The sequence below is a fragment of the Perissodus microlepis genome, chromosome 11 (assembly GCF_051167445.1).
Source record: "Perissodus microlepis isolate ML-2025 ecotype Zambia chromosome 11, ASM5116744v1, whole genome shotgun sequence".
In the NCBI taxonomy this organism is placed as follows: domain Eukaryota; kingdom Metazoa; phylum Chordata; class Actinopteri; order Cichliformes; family Cichlidae; genus Perissodus; species Perissodus microlepis.
The window spans coordinates 26956397-26979538 of NC_140471.1; the positions used below are offsets into that span (position 1 = coordinate 26956397).

Here is a 23142-nt window from a genome sequence, read left to right on the forward strand (position 1 = left end):
TGAAATCATTCGTATTTCAAACAAACTCTAATAAGTCTAAACATCTGAAACTTTTAACTTGTGACTGAAATAATTGAAAATATAAGGATGTGATGAGTCAGAACCCCTGCTTTGTTTTGGTGCTTATTTTTCTTCATGGGGTCAGTTTAATCAGGAAAATGTGCTTTTTTTTGGCTCCCTCTGTGGTTGTTTTTTTTTTTTTTTTTTGGGGGGGGGGGGGGGGGGGTAGTCTGATGGGATATATGACTTCAAGATAATATTCTCAGGTAGTCAGTAGTTTTAACTGACAGTCCTCTGTTTGTAGAAGAATGTAAGAGGAGTGACAGAAGACAGGCAGAGTAAAAAGGGTGAATTGATTCTTCCAGTTGAGGGAAACATTTCCAGTCCTCTTGACTTCCGAAAAGAAAACAATCCCACCAGGAAAAAGTGAGGCTCCATCATCTTTAACCCAAACACTTTTTTGTAGCTGTAGAGTAAAATGAAATCTTGTTGCATTCGACTCTAAGACACATATGGTCCGAGGCTACTGTTATAGAAGGAAGAAAAATGCTTTCCTCTCTGTTTTCACATTAATATTTTTTTCTCTGCAAAATCTATGATTGTAAAAAAGAAAAAAAAGTGGTCTCATTTTATACCCATTCAAACTGGTGCCAGGGAAAAAATGGTTTGGTTTGAATAGAACCACTGTTCTGTTCAGCTCTGTGCTGTCCTGCTAGACATCTCTACACGGCTCAGAGATGCTGGATTCAGAGCTACTTTTGTGGCTTTTGGTTGCGCTCCAAGGTTCGGTTAAGCGGTATTTCCCCCTTCTCTGTCTGACTTGTGCTGCAGACACATGCACAGCCTGTCGCTACACACTCTCTTACACACAATGCAAAGAGCAGCCACGTTGTCACACATGTTCCATCACTCTGCGTCTCTCATGTTGACACACACAACATCTTCCAGCTCACAAACATTTTTTTTTTAACACGACAGTGACGTTCAGAGCTTACTTCCTATTTCTGCGTAGAGAGGAATGACTGTTGAGGGGCAGAGGGAGAGAGCAAGCTGTCTGTCAGTGTTACATCCAAGGCTGTAGAGCTTAGAAAGCTTGTGGCGTTCAAGAATAGCAATGGTGACATACTGCACTTTTGTAAACTCGCAAGGCACTCTGAAATTGTTCCTCTCATAAACAGCTTAAAACTCTGAGTGATGAAATCAACAGGTTCATTTGGAAGGACACAAACTTTACCTCCTCTTAAATTGTCTAACCTCTGCACCTATTAAATATTTCTTGCATACGCTGTGCTGCTTTGACTGTTGCTCAGAGTGTTATTGGCACTGCAATAAAACACTTTTGTGCCACTGTATCAAATACATGAAGTCTTGAGCTGTTATATTATAACTGTTACATTATAGATAGTGTCTGAGAAATAACTTGTAAACAAGAGCAGCCAAATTATGCAATAGCTGTGTGCTGTCCGCAACCTGACCATCAATCCATCACTCAGAGGCTTTGTGTAGCGATCTGGCTTTGCTTAACATTCAGATCAACATGATTCTTATTTTCATCCCGTTGTTAAACTTGTGTATTTTTCCCCTGGTCCTTTTGAAATCTAAGATGCTGCATAAGTTTTACATCTTCCGTGTCCACATAAGCAGAAATAGAAATCAGTCTTTGGGAAATATTTGTTTATGATCATTGTGTGCAGAGATAGTTGGCTTTACAGGGCAGGGGGGACTTGGACACTGGACAACAAGTCCTGGATGCTGGACCTTGAGATTTCACTTTTTCTCCAGCTTTTTTGCATCCCCTGCAGCTTACTGAGATCATCTTTTTCTCTTTTTTCAGTTTTTACTGAAGGTTGATTTAGGGCCTTTTTCACACCAGATGAAGAACACATGTAGAGTACTTTCAGTTCTGGTGTTCCCCTTTCCATTGCTTTTTCTTTTTTTCTTTTTTGTGGAAAAGGAAAGACAGGACAGTTCTCTTTTGTGCAAAAGGGTGGATTTGTCATGCAGTTTTTTACAGGATACAAATAAACATCAGCTTACTGAGTAACACAGCAGGGGGGCAAATAGTATTGACTTGACAAAGAAGTGAATTTGAGTCATGATGACATGCAATTATGTCACTTAGTAGTGGTTGGCCTAGTTCAGAATAAGCAATGTTACTAATGCTACACTCTTATAATTTCACTAAATCCAATCTAGAAAAATTCAATGCTTGAAGTCATTTGCTGCTGACTTTTAAGGAAAATCACTTATGGATATTACACCGTTAAACGTGTGTGTGTGTGTGTGTGCGTGTGTGTGTGTGTGTGTGTGTGTGTGTGTGTGTGTGTGTGTGTGTGTGTGTGTGTAGACTACAAAGGCTTGCTCTCTGGCTCACTCCACTCTATCAGGGTTATATTAATTGTTTTTTTTGGAACATGCATATGTAAGTTTGTGAACTAAACTGAGTCCAGTGCCCTTTTCTTCCAAAGTAACCCACAGCTTTGTTTATGCCAATCATCAGTATTTATTTCCTTGTTTGGAAATATCACAGCAAGGACAAAAATTTTGAAAGACTCTTTAAACCCAAGCAGTATCAAACTACTTGAAATAATTACGCAGCGTGCAACCTGACACTATTTTACAACAAACACTGATGTCTCAGGGTCTTTCTTTTAGGCCCCATAGTCTCAGAAACAAATCCTGTGTCCTTGTTTGAATACTGTATGCAGCTCTTTTAATTATTCCTGATTTGCATAGAGTGAGGAGAAAAAAAAATCACATTTGTTAACTTAATTTGAGATGAATTCGTCTTTTATTATTTTAAGCACGATAACAGCCAAGGTCAGCCAAGGCACTGTCAGTCTGTCAGTTGGTCTACCTGCTCAATCAGCGGCCATGAAATTCATGGTTCCCAGTTGAATACTGCTAAATTTGGCGATCCGTACACCACTTTTTAAGTAAGTCCTAGCATAAGGTTCACATTTGTGCTCTTAAAGTAAAATGTCAATTGAAGGATTTCCAGGAAGCATTAATTCTAAGAATGTAATACCGCTGTTGATTCCTTGACCTTTTATGTACTGCCAGTATCACAGTTAAATGTCAGTTTGTTTAATTTTGTCATACATTTTTATACCAGTGGTCTAGGTGGACAGCAAATGTAGGCAAGATACTGGAAAAATACATCAAGAGAAAATGTTTCTGGTTTGTCAGCACCATGTGGTTATAGTAACTTTATAGATTATATCCATCTGCACTGTATGTTCACAGTATGTTTAAGACATCAACAATTTAATATTCAGCCATCAAGCAGTATATCTATATACTATATCTGGATTTCCTCTTTTATTTCCTTCACTTGTTTCAAAACCATGTGTGCACTTGTTGTCTGTCACATTTGAACTCTATTTCTTTTTTATCTTAGTGTATGCCTTAGGTCCAAGATCCTAATGCAAATTAATAAACTAAATATCATGTTCTGTCCAGGTGGGAGGAGCCCCTGACAATTTCAAGATAAAGTAAGTCAGTGGATGACACCTCCAAAAGACAGATTTGCAGCCACGTCACACCCAGCAGCAACAAACTGAAGAACCAGACAGTCAACTATTTTGGCAAAGTGGTTTTCTCTCATGTGTGAAGGAAAGATCAAGAAACTGAAAAAATAGATGAGTACAAAGATGCACAAAGGGGGACTTTCCAACTCAAAGCGAGAACCAGCTGGGCCTCAAGTCCCCGCAGGGAAAATGGACAGAAAATATTCAATAAATTGGGACTTTGGTTGGTTTCTTCAAGATCAGCAGAATTTAAAAAGATTCTTGTGTTTTGTGGTTTAAGTTAGTCACCATACATGATTAAAATGATCATTCATTCTTACAATGTGGACTTGTTGTGCTATGCAAAAGTCTTGAACACCCTCATTATATTTATAATTTGCTTACAAGGAGTCTGATTTAGTTTTTTTTTAAGTGGTTTTGAGCAACAGTTTCCTTTCTGATGTTCTTTTTTCTTTGGACACTGGCACATTTTTAAGCAAGTTTTTGTACCTGACTGTTTACAGAGGATGTTTTTATTGTTTGTTAAACCACTTAATACTGGCCTACAAATCATTTGAGAACAAAAAAGGGATGAACAGTGTTTTGTCTACACATAACAGACAAATTAGCAAAGAAACCATTTTAAATTGTATCTTTGGCACCTTGTTACTACCATCCTATTATAAAAACACATAACTTGTTCCCACTTAGTTTAGCTGAATCTGTGAAAATTGCCAACTATAACACAGTCTCACAACATAAAATAATATTTTGGCCATTCCCATAGAGCTGTTAGCCAAAAACTTGGCATATCTCAGCATCGTTTGCAGTGTGTCCTGAAAAAAGTCGAGGAAACTGGACAAGCAGAGAAGAAAATAATAAGTGGCAGGCATAAAAGCAATCTACAGTGCACAGACAGTATCTGAAAGTCATGTTCTCAGGAAACAGGGGAAAAAAACAGCAAAGTCTTCTTTTGTTAAAGTTCCTTCTGAAATGGTCCCAGTGGAAGGCTGGCTATCAAGAAGCCACAATTGGGAAATTGAAAGAAAAGGCAGCCAAATTAAGACACGTAGTGGAGACTATCAGTCATGGACTAGCTATGGATTGAGCAGTGTCGAATATCAGAACAAAGGGCAGCCAACATACATAGAAGCGCTTTTTCAAGCAAGCTCTGTTTCCCATATATACATTAATTCCATGTATGTTTGCACAGTTCATAAAGTCCCTGCACTTTTTTCCATTTTCCCAGCAAAGTATAAAGAAACGAGGGGTGATTCAAGACCTTTGCACGGCATTATATTACCAGGAAGTATAAGGACTACAGCGAATATACTATACATGCAGGCACATACACTCTTTTTTTATTATTAGTTTTGCAGTATAACAGCTGGTAAAAATGTCCTGTGTTTAGCTTAAAGCTTTGCTTGGAGAACAAAGGAAATAAAGCCACCTTTCATTATTCTAAGGTACTTCATCTTCTTTCCTCTCATAGCTAAAGAACAATACATAATCTTTGAAACTAGCTCACTGCAATTTGGTTTCTTTTTGCAGCCTGTTCAAATTTTCCTTATATTACATGTGGTTTGTGAATTCAAGTCAAATGAAAGCTACTATTAAGCTATTGTTATACTAATAATGACCAAGCCAAAAATCTTCAGAAAGCATCCGCAGACAAATATCTGTAAAGAAAAGTCAGGAAACTTTTTTAAAAACAGGAATGTTATTAACTCCTTTAAGAATAATTGTATTTATTTCTTTTTAACAGCAAGAGTTGCACCAATGCTGCGAATGTCGCATCTGTCATTTTCCACACAGTGAGCAACACATTTTTATTGTGTGTTTTACTTCTGCGAAAGGTGATCAGGCTTTTTGTACCTTTGTGAGAACGAAGACGAAACCCGTTGCATCACGCTCACAGCGCACCATTAATTCTCGGAAAAAATGTGGTTATAAAGTTCTTCTTAACAGCAGTTTCTTCAGCACAATTCAAAACTCAAACGCAGGTGTTAGTTGTTGTTTTTTTTCTTTTCATTCAGTATCTAAGTAGAATGACAGTTTCAGTCTCTTTTTCACTAACACTGCCATCAATGTGACTAAGTGTGGCTGATCTTTGGCCCTGTGTGGTGTGAAACAGAAACATGTCCCTTTGTGTCCCTTTTTCCCCCGTTTACATGAATCCTTTTACTCTGAGAGCGCTGACAACTCAGGGTCACTGTGCTACTGGGCGGTCACTGGTTTCACCTCCCCCTCTTTCTCTCTACACACTCTTTGCTCTCCAGGGTCCCAACAGCTGTTCTCACGTATCATGCAAATAAACTTTCTTGGGACCTTTTTCACACATTCCTACACTTAAAAAAGCACCTGTGTGTTCACATAAATGCAGGTACAAACAGAATTTGATAGTAAAGCAAAATCAAATTCACAGAGAGAGAGAGAGAGAGGATGGCTGAAACTTCTAATTAACCCCTTGACAGTAAATTACTGCAGTCATAGAATTACAGCCCCTCCATGTATTTTTTCCTAGCTAGATAAAAAAAAAATTACTGTCTCAACAACATTAAGTAAACTGACAGAAACCTGAGGGAGGGAATTTAGTATTTTCAAACAAAACTCTGTCATTATTATGGAGAATAATAACTTTTATAGAGAAAATAATGTGACAAACCACATTTGAGTTCCAGATGTAATTTCAAATCTGGGAAAGTAGCTCAGTAATATATCAGTCACATGAAAATTCCCAGTGGAAAAAAAACTAGTCGGTGTGGCTTCCTCTAATTCCTCCTGTGGCTGTGATGTTCCAGTGTCACAGCAACCAAACACAACACATTAGCGGGGTGAGGATATACTTCACAGTGACGCTAGACACTGCAGGTGGTCTATCATGGAGAAGTCATCTATAAGGGTCCTACCTTAGTGAGCCAACACTAACACAGGCCAACAGCAGATCAGTTTTCTGCCTTATACATATTTACATCCCTATGTTGTGCCTCATGAGCCATCGTATTAGCCTTTTTTTTTTCTTTTTTCTCCAAAATGGAATGAAAAGAAAAGTGCCAAAGGCACATGCTCTGGCTGGTAGGGATTAATTCCCATTTATCAAATGAACTGAAAATAACCAACACTGCAAGCTAGCAGAACTGAAGCTCTGTGCGATGATTAGCAGGGAATGCTGTAAAACTATCAGCTTGAAAATGAAGAGATAACAGATCTTTGAAATCAAACCTGTGTGCCGTCTAAATGTGAAACCTCTGGGGTGTAATTTGTTACTGCCTTGTTCTAGCCTCTCACCACAGTAGTTGCCGAGCCCTGTGGATGCAGTGTAGGCTGACACTCTGTAGAGACATTTGTGGCCTCAAGAGGATGACGTTTGCTGGTAATGCTGGTAATCCCCTAAATTTTCCCGTAGTGTCACTGTGAGTTTTGCATTTTTGTGCCGGTTAGTGCAATGTTAAAAAAGTACACCTCATAATCCAGGAGCATGTAGAACCAGAATCGCAGAACCACTTTTAGCAGCAATAGCTTGTTTTCTGTGTGACTTTAAAAGTCTGTTGCATTGTTGTGGAGGAATTTTGATCAGCTCTTCTATAGAGCGTTGCTTCAGTTCATTGCACAGTTCTCTTAAGGTCCGGCAAAGCATTTTAATGAGGTTAAGTTCTGAACTTTCATTGCGCCATTGTAGCACCCTGAGTCATTTCCTTTTTAGCCATTCTGTTATAGATTGCTGCTTTTCTTGGGACCATTATCCTGTTGTATGACCAAATGTCAGCCAAGCTTTAGTTTTCTGACAGATCGTCTCACATTTGACTCTAGAATACTTTGGCCGACTCAGTGACAGCAATGTGCTCAGTAATTGTATCTGCAAAACAAGCCCAAATAATCACTCCTCGCCATCATTGCTTGACACTTAATATGAGGGGTGTTTGTGCTGATATGTTGTGTTTGCTTTTTGCCAAACATGGCTCTTCATTATGGCCAAACATCTCCATTATGGTATTGTCTGTCATTTGAGGACATTGGCCCTCATTTGTTAACAGTGCATACGCACAAACCTCTGTGTGAATAATCAGAAGTGTCTCTGACTATGTATATTAAGAAATGAAGACCTGGCTAGTTAAATTTTATTTGCATAGCACACTTGTGACGAAAGTGCAAAAGCTTGAAGGAAGCTTGTATTTTAAGCTTAGATTAGACCAGAGTTCTGGTGCAAGGACACATAAGGCTTTGACTGAAACATTATCAGCAGTAATTGAGAAGCAGGCGTTAATGATCTTGAGGGAGTATATGGGTGCAGCATATCTGCCACATATGCAGATGTGAGACGTAGATGTTGCAGATGTAGACTGCAACTACTACAAGTAGTAATAAAAAGATTAACAAATATATTTTTTCTTTCTTTTTTCCTTTTTTTTGCCTTTCTTCAGTTGAACTTTCTCCTCATTTCTTGCCTTAAGGGTATTTTTAAATCTACGCCGCATGTATGAGATCAAAACAAACTCCTCTGAACTCCTATGACGTAACCTACGCTATATTCATCACTTTAAAAATAATAAAAAAAATAAATTTTTATTTATATACCACCTTTCAAGACAGAATCACAAAGTGCTGCACATAAGATTACAAGTCATAAAAAGATTTAAAAAGAGACAATAAAACAGGCAAAAAATTAACCAAAAGCAGTTTTAAAAAGGTAAGTTTTGAGTTGTTTTTTAAAAACAGCTACTGAGTCCACAGTTCTTAATGCTTGGGGGAGAGAGTTCCACAGTCTAGGGGCCACAGTGGCAAAAGCTCTATCCCCCTTAGTCCTCCTCTTAGTATTTTTTATAGCAAGTAAGCCCTGATCAGATGACCTCAAAGACCTGCTAGGGACATAGGGCTGTAGCAGATCAAAGATGTAGGCAGGTGCCAGTCCGTGCACAGCTCTGTAGGTCAAGACCAGGATCTTAAAATCGACTCTAAATTTAACAGGAAGCCAGTGTAACTGAGATAATAACGGTGTCACATGTGAGTACTTGGAGGATTTTGTCAAAAGCCTAGCTGCAGCGTTTTGCACAACCTGCAGACGATCCAGAGAACCTTTGCTTAGACACATAAACAGCGAATTACAATAATCCAAGCGTGACGAAATAAATGCATGTATAGCAATCTCGAGTTCAGAGCGAGATAAAACTGGGCTTAACCTAGCCACATTTCTCAAATGATAAAAACAAGACCGAACCAGAGATTTCACATGCCCATCCAATGTGAGACTTGAGTCAAAGGTGACACCTAAATTCCTGATAGAGGATTTAACATAAAGTGAGAGAGGACCAAGGGCTTTCACTATCTGCGATAGAAACCTATCAGGGGCGCATACGAGGACTTCGGTTTTCCCCTCGTTGAGTTGGAGGAAATTTGCAGCCATCCAACGTTTGATCAAATCTAAGCAATCATTCAGACGCTGAAGCTTAGATAAATCCTCGGGCATAAAAGAAACATACAACTGAATGTCATCAGCATAACAGTGATAAGAAATGTCCTCAAAAGAGCCCATTATATGCTGGAGGGGGAGAAGATAAATTAAAAACAATAAAGGCCCCAAAACTGACCCTTGAGGGACACCATAAGTAAGGGAGGTAGAGGATGACCTAAAATCGGAGACTGCAGGTAAACTCCGTTTCTCCGTTTCACCTGCAGGTAAACGAGTAAACGTGGCAGTATGCAGGTAGGATGCAGACTGCACAAGCCTGCTGGTTCAGAATGATTACAGTGTGGTAAGATCAAAATAGGCCGGTGTGTATGTTTCATAAATCCGAGTGTCATGTTGCGTACGCACTTGTGGGGGGGGGCAGGTTAAGACCTTTCCACGCACATTATGGTAAATAAGTGCTTGTGGTTTGCTCACATGCAACTTTGCGAGCTTTTGTCGTGCTGCCATGTTGTTTTATGAGAGAAGAGGCTTTTTCTAATTGTACTATTATGATCTTTAATATTTAAAATGCTAAGCGCTTCCTGTAAAATCTGAAACGTAGCTCTTTGGGTTTGTATTTTTTAAGTTTCTCTGAGGTTTGACCTTTGGGGTGAATTTGCTGGGACATCCACTCCTAGGAGGTCTGGCTTTCTATAAGCACACAGCTGAATGCTCCAGAGCAGCAATCTTCCTTAACCTCTGCATTTATGGAGGTGCTTACACTTGCTGATGATCAGTTAATCAAGTGTATTTGATTGTCAGCACCTGGCTGCTAGTCATGCCCTCATTTATATTGGAAGTAGTGTACTTTTTCTTAGGACTGCATAAAGTCCTGTGGAAACTTCCCCTTTCACATAAATTCAAATAGTTAGCATCATCATATGTTCTCCCCTGGGCAATCATCTCAGAAGAAGCAAGCAGTTAGCTTGGTGGCTATTAGTTTTTCAGTTTTTATGTGGAAACTGGATATTCTCTCTGGTCAGTCTGAGAGGGCATGTAGTTGTACATATACTAGGAGGAATGGAAGGAGTAAGCAACCTCATATTTTTACTGGTCGTAACACGGCAGTGTTTATTTTAAGTATTCGAAGTGCATCTTCACAATATGGGACCTTCATCAAGTCTGCAATTAGCAGAGTTTGTTACTTACAGTCTGCACAGTTTATTGTTAAGCATTTGTTCTGGCACAGATTCTTGACATTAAAAGCCAATAAAAGCCTTCTGTTAGCAAGTCAGTTATTCAAACCTTCATTTTGTTATTAGCTGTTAACAAAAGATTCTCAGTACAAGTTGACCACAAAGCAGATGCTTTCTTAAAGTTAATGCCTACTTGTCCAGTAAATCTGTTCCCACTTTATCGGAGCATGCTTTTATTCAGGGGAAACATTGCATGCCCTCAGCTCAAAATAACACAAATGCAGAGTGCAACACAGAGGCCAGACTCTTTAAATACTTGAGGTTTGATGAAACGTCAGAATCTCATCAAAGAGCTTCCATCCGACAGTTTGTGACAATGATCCAACAGCTGTCCATGTAGGCTCAGCTGCTACTTGTCCTCAAAGTCTACCTCTGATGCGATCCAAGTCCCTGGGTCCTTTCTGCAACCTCAGAAAGTTCCATGTTATCAGTTCTCTAGGGGTGGGGGGAGTAGAAAGTCTAGAGCCTGGTTACCTTTAAAACTTGCCATCTCTAATCAGAATAGCTAAGAGGTTGCTCTGCTCCCACAGTTCTGCCAGGGATTGAGAAGCACGCTTACTGTGAGTGCTGGCCATTCTGTGGCCTTTCATTAATACTGCCTGCCATCTGAGAGCAGCTCAGAGAGAGCTTGTTGCTGAGCAGATAAAGATAGGGGTGAGCATAAACACTAAACAGAGGTTAGGCACATGAGCTTTGATGGTTGCGATTGGTGGTCTTATCTGGAGTGGGACGCCATCGTGTGATCCTCTCCCACCCCCCACATCTTATGCGAAATAGAGGTTGAGCAGGCACACTTGCCATTCAGAAACATTTGCAAGATTCCACACAGTCCTCAAGTGCAGAGATTTATGACAGGAAAACAGTCAATGTATGTCCAGTGTTTGGCTGGCTGCATTCTCTACATGGAGCACCTTTCATTAAACGTTTGACACCATGCTTATAAAGTCCTCAGGCAACTGAAGCTGGTGGTTTCCTTTTTGCCGTTGCTGTTAATATGAGCTTTAACAAGGCGTTATTCACGCAAGAGAGTAAAAATATCGTCAGAATTGTGACACCTCCACCTCCTGAGCACACTTGCAGAGGAGATAATACACCCGTCATTCAAACAGGTTTGAACACCATATGTTGGTGGTGGATTTAACATGTGGCCTGGCTATTCCAGGACAATCTGACTACCTCAACTGGCACAAAGTTGCTTTATTCATTTACCACTCTTGGCTTTTGGATGACCCTTCCCATCCACACATTCAACTCCTTCAGTTCCTTTTTTTTTTTCACCCCTCATTCTGTGAGAATTTATTTTGAAACTTGGCACTAATCAGCCTGTAACTGTGCACTGCTTTGCAACACCTCCCTAAAAATAGTCCCCACTAATCCTCAGGTCCCCTCTGAGAAGTACGGCACATTACCAGGGATTGACTGACAGATCAGCTGCACAAAATGGCAGAAATCTTATTATTATTATCATTATTATTAATGGAAAAAATATAGAGATTTTTAAAATGGGGACATTTCAGTTTGTGTCCTCTTTTGACACACTGCAGTAATAAAGTTTAAAGCCTGAAAACAGAGAAGTCAAATGTGCAGTCCATGCTGCGGTGCTGCACCCTCTTGTGGGGTCGATGAATACAGCTTTTAGCAGCAGACTCATTTGGACAACTTTAGGAACAACAAAGTGAACTAATGAGGAGATGTGGTTGAAGTTAACATCCTGCTCATGCAAGTCAACTGTCTTGCAGATTAAAGCTGTGTCGTATACGAGCTAAAGATGTGTGTTGTTTAACATGTTTAAAAAAAGTTTGAAGCAGTGACGCAGCTGTAACTGCAAAAACTGTTGCTTTAAGAAAGTTTACGAGCATTAACTTGACTTAAGAGGCAATTTGTAGCAATAATGAAACCGTAAGAAAAGCAGTTCCCAAAAGAACTTTGGTGTTTTATCAAACAGTTTGAAAAAAAAACAAAATAGATATTTTTTACTTGCATTAAATCTTGATCAGCTACTCCTTAATCATGAATCCGAGAGTTTTCCGTCTTTGGCTTTCGGTTTCATTTTGGTGACAGTTTGGCAGTATTTACCATAGTGATTTCATCTTATGTAGCCCACTGGAGGTCTCTGTTACAGTTTGAAGTTGAAAATCTAATCCCTCATTCTACCAAGGTTAGAACATAGTCACATAATTTATATGATCAGCGTGGCATGTTTTCACGTGTGGTAGAAGGAGGCATAAATCGTGTTTGTGTGCACTTCAGCTGCCTACAGGGCTGCAAACACAGTGTGCCAGATCTCCCACAGGCCTGCAGAATATAGTGAAAGAGGGCCAGCAGATAGAGTGGCATGTACCCCCTGTTGAGATTTTGTAAAAGGAGACCCAAAGAGAAATGGACAGCTGAACCAACTTGCATGCCTAGCACATTAGCCGCACAGACTGTAAGGCTTGTGGTCCCGCTTAGATGTCTGTTTTCCTTTGGTTAGCATGTGCTCTCTTTTTACTTTCAGTGACAGTGGGCCACTGTTGAGCGTCTGAAGTAAACAAAGCAAATGAAAGTAGAAAACTATTCAACTGATAACAAATGAACTATTTCTTAGGTGTACTAATCTGAATCAGGCTAAGAATAATCTCACAATGCATCAAATCCTTAAACAGTTGGGACATAAGGACGATTAGAACATAGACTGGACCACTTGTCTTTAATAAGACTTGAGATATTCCCACTGGCCTTACATCGCACATCAAAATATATCTATAGCATATACACGCGCCAGAATTTCAAATGAGAAAAAAAAAGTCATGCTTGCACATGTGGGGGAGGGAAACGGCTTCAATTGTTAAATAGTGGAGGAGATCTCCGTTTACAGACATTTGACCTTTGATGACTTACAGTTTCTTAATTGTAAAGGTTGCAGATTTATTATTACATCCAGTTATGCATACAATCAATCATAGCTGAGGTTTAGACGTGAACCAACAGTATGTTTACACAAAGTAACAAGCCATTCTTTGTGACGTTTAATTTCAGATCTTCTGATTTCTCAGTTTACCTTTTTCAAAAACCGGTACAGGTAGTTTTGTACAAACCAGGATGTACAGTATCTGGGTTTTATTCATATCTACTCATGATAGAGTAGCATGAAATGACTCCCTTTCAAACAGCTTTAATCCACTGATCCAACCTTCCTTTTACCGATACGTAAAGTTCATTTACATTATACACAAAGTTGTACCCAGTCTTAATTTTTTTCTTTTAGTTAAATAACTAAAGAGCAAAGAAAACAGTTCTTTTTCAGTATACTGTAATCATTACTCAGCTGTACTATAATGTACAAAGGATGATACTGTTGAGTAGCAAGGTGCATGGAATCGGTGCTGCAAAGAGTTTGATGAACGATAGCAACGGTGCCGTATGCGGCAACACCTTTCATCCTGTTCTGTCAGTTGTTTTGTCGTCATCTTCTTCTGTGACCCACTTTATCTTCGGAGGGAAGTATGCTTGCTTTTTGTTGATTGGCACAGGTCACAGGGCTCACAATGCGAGCTTTGGCAGGACTAGGAAAGGTCAGTGGCTTAAGGCAACAAGCACTTCAGCGCTGGAATATGTCACAGGACCTCTGTGAATGAGGCAGAGAGCAAAGTGTTAAAGGCCAGATGGAGCAGCAGTCATACAAGCTTAATGAACATGCTAACAGACAAATTAAACTAAATATTCAACCGTGTTGAAGTGCGTAATGGCAAGGTCTACAAACCTCCAACCTGGTGACAATGCTAAATGCAAAAGGATGCAAAACATGTTGCAGTTGCAAGGCCCATAAACCTTTACTGTCGTCTTTACATGGAGCAAACAGAAAGGTCGCATGACTCAAAGAAATGAGATGGGAATGTTACTGTTAACAGCGGCTACCATATAAAAACTCAATCTGACTGACAATGCCACATGTGGGACCGACGAGGGCCATATCCTCAACAAGTATGAACATTCAAATAAACCCTGGAAGCATGCCTCAAAATAAACCGGTCTCCTGAGAAATTGCTGTGTAAAATTAAATCAGTCTGACAAACTAAAAGTCATCTCACATATCCAGATTTACAAGAGTGCATATAAGAAGTAAGAATGTTCCCTTTTTAATTACACACTTACCAGAAGTATGCAGTAGTTCAAAAAAAAGGTGGTGAAATATTCATTAAAGTAGGGGCAAACAGAGGTAATCGTTCTTTTTGGTTTACATAGTATTTCTGATCGCTGGCTTGCTTTCAGGATAACAGGTGAAAGTTAGGATCTAGCAGCAACGGGGAGGACAGGGTGCTGCTGACGTTGCTACTGGGAAGAGGATGAATGAGGAGTCATATGAAGCTTAATTACTCCAGAGTCCAGTTTCTAACCCCTGGCAGTGAAGCACTTGTGGATAGGGTCTCATCACCTCTGCCATTCTTGGAATTCCTCACTGGGTCCCGGTCCAAGTCAGTGAGACACTTTGAATAAAAGCTGTCAACAGTATAAAGATACCCTCCTTCTCAGCACCCTTCCCAACACTATTTCTTTTATAACCCGTCTCCACCCCCTTGTGAGTGTAGGTATTCTCTCCATGCCACACCTTCCTCTCCTCAGGGGGGACTCGCTTTCGCTGGGGTGATGACTTGCACCTTATATTAAGTACACATTCAGGTTCTCTCGCCTCGTGCCAAGGACAATAACCCCATTTATGGTACTTTGTACAGCAGTTTTCAAATTGGGTGATGGGAACTAGGTCGATGCAGATGAATCATGCCTGTATCTGCATAATTTTCATTGGAGATATATTTAGATTTAGTTTTTACCTCTGTCAATAAAACCTCATCTTTTATTTTACAATCCTGAACTCTAGCCTGAACGAGGACTTAAAAAGTTAACTAGAAGGAGAGAAGTGGACTCGCATTACAAAGCACAGCTAGACCTTTTGAGCACGGGTCAGCCAGTTGTGGAAAACACTCCATCAATATCTCATTTCAACAGTGGTGGAACGATTGCTATTGTAGCTTTTTCCCCTGCATCATTTTGTCTATTCTATTTATATTTTCATGAATCGTTTCAGATTGTGTTAAGTAAATTGTCTTTTCCATGTTTGTGTTACAAATGTTTGCGCTGTTGTCACTTGTGTATATTAAAGCAGTTTGTAATTCTGTACCTGCAGCATGCTGAGGCTTCATTGGGCCTGCCTTTTTCATGAATGACTCCTCGCTTTCAAAAGAAAGGATGGGCTCTGTGGGCATGCTGGTCTCAGACTTGTCCAGGGCTCCGTTAGTGGAGTTGCCGTGATTTGTGAGATGGATGATGTCTTCCAAGTGGACAGTGTCTTCTTTTGTCGAAAGACCGTTTTCAAGCTTCGTAGCCTGGACCCCATTAACTGCTTGGATTGAGAGGCTGTTGGAGAGGAAGACATAAATCATGGTATGGTTCTAGTCAGGATGGGTCCGAATGACTCATAAAACAAATGAGTCATCCCACCACAATAGGAGGATTCTTTTTTTTAAATGGTCCCAAGAAGCATGATCAAATGCAAAGAGTAAACATTTTTAAATATCAAATCATTCTCCCACTGTTATAACTGTTTACTGTTGGCCAGAATCATGGGGCTTCTTGTGTTTCCTCTTGAGGTTTACAGCAACGTGAACCTCCTGCTGATTTGATTCGTTGTCAACTCCCAGCTTGGTCTCCTGGCACAAGTTTTGCGCTGTTCATGGTGGTCTTGCATCAATGTGCACACAAAGAAGAAACGAAAGAAGCTTTAGTTTTACCTTTCCTTGACATCGGCCTGTCCGTTTTTGTTGTTGGGAATGCTGACCTCAGGCGTTGGCTGGTAGTCAGCAGATGCTAGAGAGAACAAAGCAATACAGTCATTAAGTGTGACCACAGAGATAAAACATCCCACCCCACACCGTGTGTTAACCCTGAGATGTGTCAGGCTAACCTCAACACACACACGTGTGCATCCTCTTTTCACTCTCTTAAGGAGAATCAGCACTTTTGGTGATTCTCTTTTGCTTTTCATTGTTCTTCTAACTGTTGGTGATAGTACCCACATTTTTTCTTCGTCGCAGTAACAGGAGACTAGTCTATCTGTTAGTAGTTATTTTTTATCGTCTTCTTAGCTCCTATTACTGAGCTGGTACTTTCCTGGTATAGGAGGATATTTGATTAACGTAGGTGTACTGCATTTGATTAAACACATGCATGCTGCAGCTGCAACCACCATTAAAATAAATAAACATTAGCACTGTCAAACTAACTGTTAGAACCAAATACAGAAAAAAGAACTAACATTGAAGACCAGGCTTTATCTAGCCTACATGACTCTCTACAGAATAATATATTTGCAAGCAATTCTGATCTTGCTGCTAAATAATCAAAACACTGTAAAGCAACATAGAGAAAATGATCAGGCTGGACCATAATGGTAAGTAAATAAAAGACATTTTTATTTTCTTTTGACATTGCACACCAGCTGCTAACTTCAGAGTCTTAATAGCTGTGGAGAAACACCTCCCGAGTGGGTACTCAACCCCCAAATCTGCATCCTTTTCAAAACGTTCACAATAAAATGCCAAACTCTAGTCATCATTTTCGAATGGTCATTTAAACATTTGGGTTCGAACACTGAGGTACAGACATACAGTTTTCTGACCTCATGTATATCGTAAAACGACACACATGACGAACTAAAAGGCATTTCTGCCAGGTCTTAATCCACTTAATGGCTCGCTAGTGTCTCCTTGCAATGTGAAATTTGACACAAACTGCATTTCCATCTTACTCATTTATAACGTGTGATGTTAAAATTTCGCTAGTAAGGATATTGTTAAGTAGGGAGAGAGTAGTTTATGTTTGAAAACTTTGCAGCAACACATGTATCACTGTTTTATTCAAAGTCTCTCTAATGAATGTAGACCGCTGCAAGCTGTTGCCATAAGCTGACTCTTCCACTCAATTCTCCTCAGTCCGAGGGATTGGACAACAAACTAAGGCCACATGGGTCCTATTCTGCAAAGAGCAACTCCAGCTGTACAGGATATGAGGGGAAATATATAATAGGCCTTTTAAAAGTGCATCCCTCTCTGAATCTTACTCACAGGGGAACTGATAACAAGCATATGACATATCTGTGCTTTGTTTTGTGCAAGCTATGGAAGAGGTAAAAGAGGTAGACTGATATTTATGTGTACATCAGTAGAAAGTATTTTATAGACGCTAGTAGAATCTACCAAAATTGAGTTCTTTTGAGTTTAATCGAAGCAGTAAAAGTCTAAGAGTATTCTGAACACCAGCTGGCCAGAAGACGTCCACTTTGTTTTAAATCCCTTCCTAGATAACACATTAATGGGAGATGAGTTAAGACAATTATCCTTTGTAATTCAAGCAGATTAAAGGCTTGGAGTGGGTAATGATTTCACTCGGGGATGTTTTGTAAAAGGCTGAGGGGAAGTCCAGACTGATGCTTGGCTTACCTTTGCTACTCTCTGCCTGTTTGTCATTGACATGTGCGAGTGGGGAGGACTTTGTCTCTTTCTGTGAAAGTGGGAGAGAATTTCAGTCACTTTTACAGCAAAGCTAAGTTTTATTTTTTCAATTTGTAAAAAAAAAAAAAACAGTTGTTGTTTTTTTTTTTAAATGTACCTTGTCACTTCCATCTGTCTTCCGTGTCCTCTTCATGATCTCTTCCAGTCGCTATAAAAGGAAGACAAAATGAATAAATAAAGGAATAAAACAGATAATACCCCACAAGGAACCAGATGCTAATAAGCAGATGTACATTTTCTGTGCACTGGTGGACAACAACGCTTAAAATGATACTGGCACTTGTGTTATATCATATTACCAGTAAAACATAGGCTTCATGCAACATCTATAAAAAATATTTGGTTTGACTTGATGAAAAATTTGGCTACACTTATTCGGCTGGACTAGACCACACACCTTGCTGAATTGTTTAGATAGAAGCTAAGGGTTCAACTTTCACTTTTCATTAGTTCTTTAAAGCAGTGAGGTTATTATGCTCAAAATAAACTGAAGCACATCGGGTGGTGGGTTAGACTAATAAGGGTAAAAATGCTGTTGGTGTACTGAGCTGAAACAATAGTGAATACTGAACAACAGGAAACACAGAAAGGGGTAAGCATGTGCTACACTGTGATATAGAGAACGCTGCATGGGTAATTTGTATGCACAGAGGTTTGAACAACATGCAAATTTTATTTGAGGACACAGCTAGCCTGGGACAGCTAGATCGTAGCTGCAGCTGCCACTCATAAAAGTGAGACATTTTTAAGATCCAAGATCATATATGGAGCGCTCACACGCTCACAGCTTTGGTATCTAGTTTGGCATCAAAATGTCTGTTTCAGGAGTAAAGAGTTGTTGTGCTGCTCGAGATACCTATAAACACCTGTGCTGAGGTAATAAGACTGAGTCACTTAGGTTTGGTAGAGGACTGTAAAAGGAGTTTTGTGTAGTGCGACTGCGGTGCAAGTCTTTGGGGCAGAGGACATGCTGTTCTTGTGGGCTAATTCCTGCCAACAGCAAGACTTCAGCTGGCGGAGCTAGGCCTGGCACGCCTAGATAACAGCCTTTCACACATGGAGAGAAGATGAGGAGAGGGAAAGAAAGGCTTAGATAGCCTACAGAGGCACGATCTTATGTGTGTGATATACTTGAATATATGTTCACCAAAGGCCCAGGTATCAGTACACATGAGAAAGGATCCACACACAGATGACTGACACAGCTAGCTCGCTGTTATTAGTGTTATATATAGCTTAATGCTCATTCACATTGTAAGCCCTATTAAATCATGGCATGCAGACAGCCGATCCAGGATAAGCCAAAAACATCATTCATCTTGTTTCAGGGATTCAACTTTCAAGCCTGCGTTTGTCATGTAAAAAGGGCCGACCTCAGGATGAATGTATCTTGGAATATACCACCACCGGGGGAGGAGAGCTTTTGTAAACCGACTACAAAATTGATTTTGGCATTACTCTGTATCGTGCAAGAGAACATTTTCCTCTTTTAAATCAGCCACTGTTTGGAGATGCTGTATTTCGAAAGGAAAAGTTCAACTCCAAATCGAATGTACTTGCATGTAATGCTGCTGATACATTCAGATTGTTATGTCTTGTCATCAATATAAAGGAAAACGATGGCACATGCCTTGAGATTTTCAAAGTGCCAACAAATGCGTTTTAAAAACTCAGTAGCAATGTCTCCTTCCAGAAATAATGACTTGTAAACATTGTTGTGAGCAATTTCAACTTCTTTTCATTGTCTGCATTTGGAAGGAAACCAAACATGCAGCACAGCTGAGCATGGACACCGTTAATGTTTTCATCTGGTCTTGCTGCCACTAGCATGAGACTGTTATCATAGGCACATGGACACTTTCTTCTGCAGAATGATATCTCAGTGGAGCTATGTGAAACTACTCACAAGTTGATTTATTTGTTTATTAGCCACTTTGTCATGATTGCTGTAAAGAGACAATCACTTCTGAGTTTCTCACATGTATTGCATATATTGAGCGCCAAGCACGAGTGTCATTTAGTTCAGTTATATTCAAAAGAAGACAGACATTTTTACAATCTACTACACAATCCAGCTCCCACCAAAAATAGATAAACGGCACTACAGGACAGTTAGAAAAAAAACAACTTTGGACTTTAAAAAAAAAATTATTCCAAAAAAATCCAAGCTAGGATATTTTTGCATGATCCTTTACAATCCATAAATATCCATTTCCTTTTTGGAATTCAGTTACTTGGCTGAAAGAAACAACATTGGCAGGAGAGATGTATGGCCCTACCTTTTTCCTCTCCAGCCTCTCCTGCTCCTCCTTCTGGAAGTGTTTCTCCCTCTCCAGGCGCTGCTTCTCCGCCTCCTCACGAGCTCTAGCCTCAGCCTCCTCTTTCTGAAACACACACAAGCAAAAATCCAACCACAACTTTAATGGCAGCAGAAGGGGGAAAAAACATCAGCCAAAATAACATGCCTTTTACGTAACAAGGGTGTGGTTGCTCCCTGCAATTATTGTCTACAACCACAAAAGGGATATTTTTCTGTACCTTTGAGCCAAAGGGATCTATTTTCAACATTTACAGCTTCATGGGGGCGATTCAAAGTGAAAGACAACACTTAAGTCTTTGCATAATTCTACTGAAACGTGTTTGACCACAAATGCCACTTCCGTGACAAACCACAAGGGGGAGACAAAGCGCCCTGATCTGATAAGATAAGATAAGATAAGATAACCTTTATTAGTCCCACACGTGGGAAATTTGTTTTGTCACAGCAGGAAGTGGACAGTGCAAAAGTTATGAGGCAAAAATTAGGATACAATAAGAATAAATACAGTACACAACTGTACAGAATAGAATAAAATAAAATACTATATACAGTAGAATAAAATAAAATAAATATACAATAAGATAAAAATAGAATACAAATGCTATATACAACTGAGTAAAAATACAACGATGACAGAAAAGATTATTGCACTTAGTGTTATTGCACATGTGTGGATGTGTGTGTTTGATCAGTTAAAGTCTGACAGCAGTGGGGAGGAAAGACCTGCGAAATCTCTCCGTCCCACACCGTGGGTGCCGCAGTCTCCCACTGAAGGAGCTGCTCAGTGCTGTCACAGTCTGCTGCATGGGGTGGGAGATGTTGTCCAACAGTGATGACAGCTTAGCCACCATTCTCCTGTCACTCACCACCTCCACTGGGTCCAGAGGGCATCCTAGAACAGAGCTGGCCCTTCGGATCAGCCTGTTCAGTCTCTTCCTGTCCCCGGCAGAAATGCTGCCGCCCCAGCAGACCACACCATAAAAGATAGCAGAAGCCACCACAGAGTCATAGAAGGTCTTCAGGAGTGGGCCCTCCACTCCAAACGACCTGAGTCTCCGCAGCAGGTACAGCCTGCTCTGCCCTTTCCTGTAGAGGGCGTCTGAGTTATGAGTCCAGTCCAGTCTGATAGCAACGTACATACTGCAGTGACACAATTAATCACGACCCCAGAATAATCGATCACTCTAATGAATAGCCACATTCTCTGTTTTCTGCTTATCAACCTTCATTGTCATCTGGTTCTCAACAACCACTTCCGCAAACACAAGAAGAATCAATACTGCTCGGGCAGATTATCTGGCAGACTGAAAGGTTAAAGGGGCCACATTCAGTGTGGCTCCATGTTCACCAGATCAGATTAATATTTACCTTTAAAAGACAACAACATCCCAAAATAGATGACTGGGTTTGTAGGATGAACATGATATCAGACAAGGTCAGTGTGAGCAGCACCTGAAAGGGCCTCATTGTTTTCCGTGTATGTTTTGGCATGGTGGGAAGAGTGGAATGATGTGGCAATACAGTGAGTTATCAGCTAGTTATGACTGTTGTCCTGTTTTATGCTCGTCTAACTAACCAGACCTGATGAGTGACTACAAGACTCCTTTAAATATACTTGACACTCTTCTGGAAACCAGGGGCAGGTTGACAGCATACCTGTTTCTGCAGCCGTAAATTCTCCTCCTGCTCAGCTTTGGCCCTTTCCTGAGCCTCCTTCTCCTCTTGCAGCCTCTTCGCGTCATCCCTCTTCCTCTGCTCCTCAGCCATGGCTCGTGCCTCCTCCTCCCTGCGTTGTCTCTCCTCTGCTTCCCTCGCTAAGCGTTCCTCTCTCAGGATCCTGAAGTGTTTGAATACAAGGTTAAGATAAGATTATTTTTTTTATTTAACCATAAAGTCTCTTGAGATTAAAATCTCTTTTTCAAACACATTTTATTTACAAAGTCGTCTGCCAAATGCTCTGAATGTCATAAACAATTTAAATTGATTTACTCGTAGTGTAAGCAATGTGAACGAGAAAGGAAACAATTGGAATTAAGAGTGCCGAAAAAAGATCAAATCAGTTTCCAGGGAGTAAATAGTTACTTGCTGTGGTCAAAATCAAAAATGGTTACACATCTGGAGATAATGCAGAGTCATTCATCTTGAATGTGCTTGGATAGTCCATCCAGCCCTTCATGATTTGCCTTACATGTAACCATTTACACAGAATTTGCCCAGAAAATAGCTAAATGTCCAGAGTGGATTTATTCTGCTGCATAAACAACTACTACTCTATATCTACAGCTTCTTCCTCAAAATGATATGCAAAATGTTGTTTTTGCCCAAGTATTTTTTAATATTTATTCCCACTTATAACCTTTTGTACAGGTTTTGGCATAGCTGACAAGAAAAGGAGAATATTACATAGTTCAAAAACTTCCCACAGCTTACAGGAGTTGCATTGTCACCATTTTGTCTTTGCATGCATTTTAAAAACCAGCTGACCTCTCTTTCTCTTCCTGTTCGCGGCGTTCCTGCTCTTCCCTCTCCCTCTGCTCTCGGGCCTGTCGGCGTTTCTCTGCCAGAATACGAGCCGCCTCCTCTGGGTCATTCGTGCCTGCCATGGGCTTAGCGGATGGAGAGGGTGCAGGTGATACTGCACGCACAGAGGGAGAGGAATGGGCTGGCTCGGGCAAGGAGGAAATGGCGCTGGCTGTGACTGGTGTGCCTGATGCATTGGCAGTAGCTGAGGATACAACAATGGCAGGAGCCACAGGGGAACCTAAAAGAAATAACAGTACTGTAAGAGGAGAGTCACAGAAATGTATTTGCTTTCATAAAGAGATGCCTGTTAATTATTATTGAACTGTAAACAACCACAGCCATTCACCCTACAAATGCAGTAATTATATATTTAAGACTGATTAGCACAGCCTCTTAGCTTTGTGTGAGAGAAGACCCCGACCACGATCTCTGTGTGGCTCATTCAGTGTGCGCCCTTTATTTCCATGACTAATTACGCTTGACGGTAATCTTTGACCACTGTTTCAATTTCACTGCATGTGTTTTTCTGTTCAGTCACAGGCAGAGGGAATCTCTTTGGGAAGACAATAAAAATAGAGAGAAGCTGTTCATAATTGAACTA

The 23142-nt window shown here is 40.3% G+C and overlaps 1 protein-coding gene across 5 annotated transcripts in view; it reads right to left on the minus strand.

The window, feature by feature from the left end:
• Nucleotides 1-12823: 12823 nt before the first annotated feature.
• The window catches only part of map7d1a (MAP7 domain containing 1a), a 39013-nt gene continuing 28694 nt past the window's right edge, over nt 12824-23142 (minus strand). For all 5 annotated transcript variants that reach the window (XM_084943742.1, XM_084943739.1, XM_084943741.1 and 2 more), the window contains 8 exons: nt 22503-22779; nt 21675-21855; nt 19978-20082; nt 17796-17846; nt 17627-17687; nt 15920-15995; nt 15310-15545; nt 12824-13758 (listed from right to left, as the gene is read on the minus strand). In XM_084943742.1, the coding sequence (XP_084799868.1) occupies nt 13748-13758; nt 15310-15545; nt 15920-15995; nt 17627-17687; nt 17796-17846; nt 19978-20082; nt 21675-21855; nt 22503-22779 (998 nt within the window). In that variant the 3' untranslated portion in view covers nt 12824-13747. The remainder of the gene's footprint in view (nt 13759-15309; nt 15546-15919; nt 15996-17626; nt 17688-17795; nt 17847-19977; nt 20083-21674; nt 21856-22502; nt 22780-23142) is intronic.